Source organism: Diachasma alloeum, unplaced genomic scaffold (genome assembly GCF_001412515.2).
Source record: "Diachasma alloeum isolate Michigan unplaced genomic scaffold, Dall2.0 Dall_scaffold_01532, whole genome shotgun sequence".
NCBI lineage: Eukaryota > Metazoa > Arthropoda > Insecta > Hymenoptera > Braconidae > Diachasma > Diachasma alloeum.
In genome coordinates this window covers 31008-40842 of record NW_021681629.1, presented here as the reverse complement: position 1 = coordinate 40842, position 9835 = coordinate 31008, and the positions used below count along the sequence as shown (strand labels likewise).

The window sequence follows — 9835 nt, the reverse complement described above, 5'->3', positions numbered from 1 at the left end:
GCAGTGTTTCACCCTTACCCTTGTGAATCTTACGGCATTTGATCCTCCCTTTCATGACTTTTAACCCTCATGACGTATTTCTGAGAATAAATTCTGAAATTTCGAATATTTCCTTTTCTATGTACAAATGATAAATATTGTGGGATTGAAAATTGAAAAAAATTATAAAATATTTAATGGAATTGCAATTTTCCGGTCGTTATAACGACAAAAATGCTTAAACACTATTAAAACTTAGGAAACTTTCTTATTAAATCTTAAAGTCCCTGAAATCTAATAAAAAATCTAATAAAAAATAAAGTAGAATTTTGAAAATGAATAGGAAAATGCAATTTCGCAATAGGATAAGCAATTTCATAGACGAATTGATCCCAAACCGATTTCAAATTCACTTTCAATATTTTTATCAAACTTTTGCTCAATTTTTAAAGAATTTTTAACAGTAAACTGAGCTCTCCATTGTTATTAAATATTATTAATAACTAAAATGTTGAAAAAAATAATAATACCATCAATTTCATTCCTTTTAATTAATTAATTGAGAGTTCCATCGCGGAATTTAATTTATCGGGTATTATTTACGGGCGTTGAGCCTGTGCGGTAGTGGCGGGGACCCGAGGAGTGCGCGAGGGAGCTGCGCACGAAATTCCCACGCGTGGGATTTTTCCCCTCATCTGGCATCACTGAGCGGGACTGCTACTGCCGAGTTACCCGCACAGGCATTTCGCCCAGCCGTCAGATTCGACCGTGGCGGCATCCCTCCGTTGGGGTCGAACTACTTTTGGCTTGGGGTCAGTCTAACCCCGAGATCTGAGCCTCTACTTTAGTCAATCCTCTTTGGGTACGGCGTAGCAGCCTAGTGTCTCCATCTAGTCCGTGTGACAGATGGTTATATCAGGGCACTGCACAATCGGCCGGCTGTGCGACTGGGGTTTTACATAGTTTCCCGTGCAGTCCTAGCTCGAATGGGGCACAGCTAAGTATAAGACGGCCGTGATACCGCAGATAACAATGAAAGGAAAAGAAATAAAAAGGAGGGGCGGCAGGCTACACGAGGGTTTCCAAATCGAGAATTACTTTGATAAAACCAATGAAATAGAAAATACTTCCAAGGTCGCGACGCAAACAGTTCTCGGACTTGTTGTCAATCTACTGAAACATGTTCGTTCCTGTAGAATTGAGTCGTACATCTCGACTAAGTGAACAATTATCCGTTCCTATAGAAAATGCGCACATATTTTGAGAAATTCTTTCCGAAAGGTTTCTAAGATTAGAAAGACTTCAGTATTATCTGAACCACTCGTGACCAATAGGATTCGCTGTATAGGATTATCTAGGGAATTTTGTAGGGAAATTCTCTAGAAGCCTATATCTTGGAATTTATCTGAAATTCTCAATGAATCGCTCTCGACCAATAGCATTCGTTGTATAGAATTATCTAGGGAAATCATCTAGAAGAAGTATCTAGAATTGTATCTCAAACTTTATCTGAATCTCTCTCCACCAATAGGCTTTGTTGTATACAATTATCTAGGGAAATCATCTAGAAGATATATGTAGATCTTTATCTGAATTTCTCTCCACCAATAGAATTCGTTGTATAGAAGTACCTAACCTAGAGAATTTTCTAGGGAAATTATCTGGAAGTATTATCTGGAACTTTATTTGCAATTCTCAATTAATCGCTCTCCACCAATAAGATTTGTTCTATAGGATCATCAAGGGATTTTTAGGGGAATTATCTAGAAGTATTATCTGAAAATTATCGGGAACTTTATCTGAATCTCACGCCATTAATAGGATTCATTGTATAGAATTATCTAGGCCATTTTCTAGGGAAATATTCTGGAAGTATTATCTGCTACTTTATTTGCAATTCTCAATGAATCGCTCTCTACCAATAAGATTTGTTGTGTAGCATTATCTAAGGATTGTTTAGGAGAATTATCTAGAAGTATTATCTGAAAATTATCTGAAACTTTATGTGAACCGCTCTTGACCAATAGGATTCGCTGTATAGGATTATCTAGGGAATTTTCTAGGGAAATTCTCTAGAAGCATTATCTTGGAATTTATCTGAAATTCTCAATGAATCGCTCTCGACCAGTAGCATTCGTTGTATATAATTATTTAGAGAAATCATCCAGAAGAATTATCTAGAACTGTATCTCAACCTTTATCTGAATTTCTCTCCATCAATAGAATTCGTTGTATGCAATTATTTTGAAAATGGTACCGAACGAAATTATCTTAGGCCTTCCCTATAAAAGGCACGCGGTTCGCGCGACTTAGGTCAGTTCGCAAGTTGCCAGCTAGCAAACAAGGATTTTTCCTGTGTGTTTATAAGCGATCACATCAAAATGGATCCCAAGTCGTGCTTGAAAGTGATGGAGAGGCTGCAGTTGGCATATAAGAGTGCATCTTCTCAAGATATTGATCGTTGAATTGAAAAGTGTCAACATTATATCCGACTTTACGAGAAAGCTTTGAAGAAAATTGAAAATCTTTCCGTTCGAGAAAAATTAAGGATACAGACAACAGTTTCATGGCTCCACACATATTGCGAACGATTCAAAGAGAAGAAGAAGCCACAGCATGGTGGAGTAATCGGTGTCCCATCGAAACCAAAAGATGAAGTACTCTAGAAGGATCTAGAATCTGCCTTCAACAACCGAATCAGAACAGGAGTGATCGTCAATCTGAGTCATAATGATCCTCAGTCTTTCCTGAAAGATGCCAAATGTCTGGCAGTCGTTTGTTTGCAGGAGGCTCTACAACAACAAGGAAATATCAAGGCCAATGGAGTCCTCGCCTGCAAGTTTCAAGGGAAGAAGAATGGTGAAGTGATTGATGAGACAAAATATTTCAACGCCAAAAATCAGATTCTTTTACCTACTCCCAATATCGAGGAATGGTTCGATCAGAATCTCACAGAACGACTGCTCGCTAAAATTGAGGATTTCCAGGAGAAAGACTCAGGGTGCGAACTGATTGAGGTTATGAACCTCACTGTCAACATCTACAAGTATGTGCCACTTGCACCGGGCGCGAATACATTCATCTCACTACTTCAACACGTGCAGTCCAAGAAAGCAGTAGTGAAGCAGTAGTGAAAATCAAGAACAATGATGAGCATTGTTTTCTGTGGGCGGTGACAGCAGCGTTACACCCAGCTACAATGCATTCCGATCGTCTGAGCTCATATCCTCATTACTCTGAGGCTATTCTACCGGATGGAGTGACACATCTCAACTACACCGGCCTGGAGTTCCCGATGCAGTTGAAGAACATTCCAAAATTCGAGCGAATGAATGGACTATCGATCAATGTTTACATTATAGATGATGATAAAGACATTGTACATCTATATTTAAGTAAAACCAAGTCTATCTGGCCCACGATTCATCTCTTGTTGCTTTGGGATAATGCACAAATAGAACACGATACGCAACCCATATATCATTTCGCTTGGATTAAGAATTTGTCTCGATTAGTAAGTCCACAATTATCCAGTCATAATCATCATATAGAGTTTTGTGATCACTGTTTAGGCCATTTTGTCACAAAATCATCATTCAAGAACCATGAAAAAGACTGTATTGAGATTAACAAGTACAGAATGGTGCTACCAGAAGAGGATAAATATATTCTGAGTTTTAAGAATTATCGATTTATGGAAATGATTCCATTTGTTATCAATGAAGATTTGGAGTGCATTTTGGAACCAACTAAATCTGAATCTGTGTATCAGAAGCACATCCCTCATAGTGTAGCGTTTTACTTGCATTGTGGTTTTGATGACACTCGATTACAATTCAAGATGAATCGTGGGCCCGATTGTATCGAATGGTTCATAGATGAATTGCTAAGAATAGCTCATGAGGTCGATACCTGTTTGATGACAAACGTACCGATGGAGCCTCACACCTTAGCAAGCTTGGGACTTTGCTAATGCTCAAGTTTGTCACATTTGCGAGAAACCCTTCAGTCCAACTGATAAGAAACACCGCGATCACTGCCACTTCACGGGCAAGTATCGCGTTCCAGCACACCCGGGATGTAATGTCAACTACAAGAACTCTCACACGATCCCAGTAGTTTTTCATAACCTCTCCGGCTACGACTCACATTTTCTCATCAAGACTCTTGCAACACAATTCCCAGGTTCAGTAGATCTGCTTCCTCTCAATAAGGAAAAGTACATCTCCTTCACGAAACACGTTGATGAGACTGAGGTTCGATTTCGGTTTATTGACTCGTTCCGGTTCATGGCGAGTAGTTTGGAGAAATTGGCATCTTACTTCAATGATTCTGACAAATCCATTACTCAAAAAGACTGCAATGACGATGTGGAGAAATTTCAGCTTTTGACTAGGAAATGAGTTTTCCCATACGAGTACGTGGACTCTTGGGAGAAACTCAATGACCTTCAATTGCCTCCCATCGAGAAATTCTATTCAAAATTGAATGATGAGAGTGTCTGCTGAGGATTATGCGCATGCGCAGAGAGTTTGGGATGTTTTTAGCATCACATCTTTGGGTGAATACTCCGACCTCTACCTGGCAACAGATGTCGTGCTTTTGGCGGACATCTTTCAAAATTTCAGACGTACTTGTTCTTCGATGTACAAACTGGATCCCCTTCATTACTACACGGCACCAGGATTAGCATTTGATGCTATGCTGAAATGCACTGGTGTCAACCTTGAGCTTCTCACAGACATTGAGATGCACTTATTTATTGAGAAGGGGATCCGAGGAGGGGTGGCTCAATGCTCTAATCGGTACGCTTGTGCCAACAATAAGTATAATGGTGAAAAATTCGACCCCAACAAAGAAACTTCTTATCTGATGTACTTTGATGTGAACAACTTGTACGGAGCAGCCATGTCCCAGTACTTGCCTTATGGCTCATTCCAGTGGATTAATCCATCAATCGTTGATATCCATACAATTGCAGATGATTCGAGCAAAGGCTACATGCTTGAGAACAAAGGCTACATGCTTGAGGTCGACTTGGAGTATTCCAAGGAACTCTTTGAGACCCACAAGGATTTACCACTTTGCCCGGAACATTTCGTTTTCCCTAATAAGAAAATCTCGAAATTAATGACGACATTGCTTCCTAAGAAAAACTATGTGATTCTTTATAAGAATCGCAAGCAATGTCTGGATTTGGGACTAAAATTGCCGAAAATTCACCGAGTACTGGAATTCAATCAGGCGCCATGGCTGAAAGCGTACATTGAGCTCAATACAGAATTGAGACAGCAATCGAGCAATGAGTTTGAGAAGAATTTCTTCAAGTTGATGAACAATTCAGTTTTCGGAAAAACCATTGAGAATGTCAGGAACCAAAAAGACGTGAAGTTGGTGACGAAATGGGAGAGGAGATATGGTGCCAAAGGTCGCATCGGTCAGCCCAACTTCCACAGTTGCACCATTTTCGCTGATGATTTAGTCATTGTTCAATAGGAGCGTACAAAAATGTACTTCAACAAACCCATTTACGTTGGTTTCTCAATTCTGAATCTATCCAAAATATTCATCTATGATTTCCATTACGATTATATTAAACGAGAATTTGGTGATAGTGCTAAGCTCATGTATACGGATACAGACAGTCTTTTGTATGAGTTCAAAGTACCTGATATTTATGAATGTATAAAACGTGATATTGCTCGATTTGATACATTCGATTATCCAAGCGATAATGTTTATAGAATGCCGCTCATGAATAAGAAAGTATTAGGACTTACAAAGGATGAGTGCAATGGAAAAGTGATGAGTGAGTTTGTTGGTTTGAGAGCAAAATTGTACACGTTTAAAATTCATGGTGATGAGAGAGCGAAGAAACGTGCGAAAGGAGTGAGAGGGTCGACACTGAAAAGGATCACGTCCGATGATGACGAAGATTGTCTGGAGAATCATGAACATTTTATCGAGTCCCAGTATTGAATCAAAAGTAGTAAGCACGATGTGCATACTGTACACCAGAAGAAATTAGCTCTAAGCTGGGAAGATGCCAAGAGAATACTCTGCTTAAACTCTCATGATACTGTGCCATATGGGTATTGTAAATAAAAGAAAAAAATTTCGAAAAATGAGTTTTTTATTATCCATTTATTTATTACAATGCATCCTTATCTATCCAGCTATTATGTGAATTATCAAAACCCAACCACTTGATAAAGACTTTGTTTCCTCGTCTTCGGAGTATTTTCTCCACGAGGTAAACGTCAGGATATGTGATCTTCGTTAACTCCTCCTGGTAGAATCCACCCTCAATTGGTTGGTCTTTATAGTCGATGAGCTTGTAGATCACAGGATTGCTGTTTAAAACTTCACTTATCGTGACTATCTCCGTCGTCCGGTTGGGTATATATCCTTTCCCGAATATGTTCTTGTACTTGCTGACGCGCACCTTATCTCCAACCTTGAACTTGATTTTCTTCGTGCGAGGAGTTTTGAGTTTTCCATAGACATGATGTAACAAGTACTTCTCATGAGCAGCAGTGACATCTTTAGGTTTCATCCAGATGGTGCCATGTTTGGTGTCATTATAGGACAGAAGGAGACTCTTCACTATAGGAATCCACTCATATGTTCCATGTAAGCTGAACTGTTTCCACATCTTCTCTTTTAATGTGCGATTGAATCGCTCACAGATTGATGCTTTGAGATTACTAAAGGTTGAGTACATGGTAATGCCATAGTCTTGCATGAGCTTTTTGAATTCGCTGTTGTAAAACTCTTTGCCTCTGTCCACATGCAGCTTCTGTGGTACACGACCGTATTCAAGTATGGAGGCTATAGCACTGCTCACATCCTTTCCATTCTTCGTCTTGGTCGGCACAGCCCAGGCATATTTCGAGAAGATATCGCGTAACTGTTAGGAGGTATTTGTAACCTGCATTCTCACGAGCATAGGCACTCATTTCCACAAGATCTGCCGGCCATGTCTCATCCACCCCGCCGACTTCAACACGTCGACGAGCATAATTCCTGCGAGCAGGTCTATGGAGCTCCTCCATTACTGTCGCCTTTTTATCGTCCATTCTCCAGTGCAATTAGACATCTATCCAGATCACCAATTATTTCAGAATTGCGTAGTGTCAAATTCTGGTTAGTCGCTTCTTTTTTTCTTATTCCCTCCAATTGCTCGTTTATCAGTGAATATAAACCATCTATCATCAACTTCGTCTCATGTATGACTAGAACTTTTAGTGTTGTCAGCTCCTCGTTTAGACGTTGAATGGTCTCAAAATGACTGCTCAAACGTTCTTGTAATTTCTCCTCACTAACACCTCTTCGTCTCATAGTCTCCAGGAAATTCGCTCGAAATGATTCAATCATCATTTCAATCCCATCAAGTCTACCACCCATGGATCCAGTCACATTATATATGAGACGAAGCTCCTCCTTCAACATACTGCGCAATATCTTCAAAGATGTAGCGTCATTCTCTTCTTCAGGATTCGCCAAATTACATATTCTCTGATGATCCATATCGTAGTGTCCATCAGGCGTGACCTTGAATCATTTACCTGGAGGACCTTGGTTACTGATAGTTCTCACAGTACCAGTGCCCAACTGGCGTCCGAACACGTCGACACTCATGTTTCAAATGATGGGATTATTGCGACTACAGCTCAATAAATTATATCAGCTTCACGAAATTCCTCGATTATTTACATAATTTCATTGGTATGACTCATATTTCTGGCTGACTGTGATGCCATAAGCAGTCGAAGTCTATCCACCAGTTCATTAGGATCGTTCCAGTACACATAGTCAATTTTCCTAGGTTTCGCTGAAGCAATCATATGATGAGGGAAAGCCGTTCCAGTTTTCTTAGATTTGATGAGCTCTTCAATAATGATACGATATTTCATCACGTTACTTCTTCGAAGAGCTCCATTTGGTGTGTAGTACATTCGATGGGCATTCGTACTCCGTATGAGATCACCGTAGGTATGTTTATCGGTTTCGGTTATGAGACTCATGTTGAGTGATTTCTTAAAAATCAGTTCGATTAAACCTGGAGTCAATATATATTCCTCACCCTTGAGGGTCATTGAATCTCCATGGAACGTGACCAATAAATCACCAATCTTCATACCGCTTTTCAGGTAACGAACACCAAAGTCCTTATCCAAATCGCTATCTTCACGCTCTGTATTATAACGATCCAAATACGTTTGAAGAAGCTTCTGTGAGGCTATAGGAGATTCCAGCTTAGTTGATGAAATACGATCAGTTGTCGTCGTGACTTTTATTAGTGATATTTTCTTCATTGGAGTGCTTGAATGTGCTTCTTCTATGTTGAATGGGAGATCTACGAGAGTTTGATATTCAGAAGAATCATCACAATCTTCATCCTTCTCCTCCTTCATCCGTGTCGGAGTAGCGAATATTTTCTTCTCTGATCTACCAATTTTTCAAGAGGAGTTATCACTGGTTTGAGCACTTCACTCATAGGTTTCTCAGTGGTCTCCCTACCCAATTTTATCATTTTATGGTTGCGGCGAATGACATTACTCGCCTGAGCAATATTCCGCAAAATATGCGTCTCCTTCTTGAAATTTTCGCTCTCCATATTGACAGTTGTGCGTTCGGCCAACAACTACTCTCAGTCTCTGTGAATGGAGCGTATTCATCTCTTCCGGAAACTATTGAATCCTTTTCGACATCTGCCCTCATCAATTTCACTGTTTTATCAATCACCATGAAACTGTATTTGCCCTCATTCCAACACTTGGCACATAAGTCCTTGAACTCAGCAAATGGCATATTAGTATTCACATGATCCTCATAAATGTGCTTCAGATTCATGTCGTCTTAGCAGAAGAGTATTAGGAGATTGGCGTTGTCCCGCACGAGATGTTTGGGCACGTGAGCGTATGTTTGACAGAGATAGAAACTGTCGACATCTCTATGTCATCCCACACAGAAGAATGCTCGCACATTATCCTGTTTCTCGCAGGCCACACCATCGAAAATCATGATGGAATTCTGTCGGGCATCCTCTGGCTTGATGACTTCCTCATGCTCGCTGAAGGAGAAATATCATATACCCTTAACAGGGAAGAGCAGACGTTTGAGTAACTGGTACTTGGGTTGATTGAGAGATTTTGACAACACGCAGATATTCTCAAATCTCAAACCATTGGGGTGGACTATGAGTGCCAATAGAGCCTTTGTTTTTCCACAATTTGAGGGTCCACAGATGACTGCACGCACACTATTTGGTAATAGAGACCCATGACATCTCTCCCTAGTCTTCGTTTTTCGCGTCAACTCATCAAAGGTTGGTAGTTTAGTGTTCTGCTCTTTGAAGCGCATGGTTGATGACTGACTGCAGGATGATGAATATCTGTTATTTATAGATTTCCGATTTGATGGCCGTAAATGCTCGAGCATCATCACGCTTGCTCAGTATCTACCACCCGTTCAGTCGCTGACCTATAAATACACGGTGTTGATCTCATCACTAGTCAGTTCTTGTATAGCCATGAAAGTGTGTAAATGTAAGAAAGGACGTCAAGGTGAAGGGTTAGTGAACAGTCATCAATAAGCTCCCTGTGGAATTACATATACCGGGCTACCAGTATTGTGGCCCCGGTACAAAACTACAGAAACGATTGAAACGGGGTGACCCTGACATTAATCCACTTGACGCCGCCTGCAAAGAACACGACATAGCCTACTCGAGAAATAGAGATAACCTCACTGCACAACACGAAGCAGATAAAATTCTCACGAAAAAGGCCTGGAAACGAGTCTTATCGAAAGACGCAGGTCTTGGTGAGAAAGCTGCCGCTTGGGATATAGC

The 9835-nt window shown here is 40.3% G+C and overlaps 1 protein-coding gene across 1 annotated transcript; it reads right to left on the bottom strand.

Moving 5' to 3' along the window:
* Nucleotides 1–6130: 6130 nt before the first annotated feature.
* LOC107046590 lies at nt 6131–7509 on the bottom strand. Its single transcript, XM_015269244.1, has 2 exons — nt 7222–7509; nt 6131–6889 (listed from the first exon to the last, which is right to left on the bottom strand). Exons 1-2 carry the CDS (start codon nt 7507–7509, stop codon nt 6131–6133), a joined length of 1047 nt encoding a protein of 348 aa, XP_015124730.1.
* Nucleotides 7510–9835: the final 2326 nt, after the last annotated feature.

Coding starts and splice junctions, on each gene's coding strand:
- LOC107046590 (XM_015269244.1), bottom strand. CDS start 7,509: ATGGATCATCAGAGAATATGTAATTTGGCGAATCCTGAAGAAGAGAAT. Junction 6,890..7,221: donor AGGAGCTGACAACACTAAAA/GTTCTAGTCATA, acceptor ACCTCCTAACAG/TTACGCGATATCTTCTCGAA.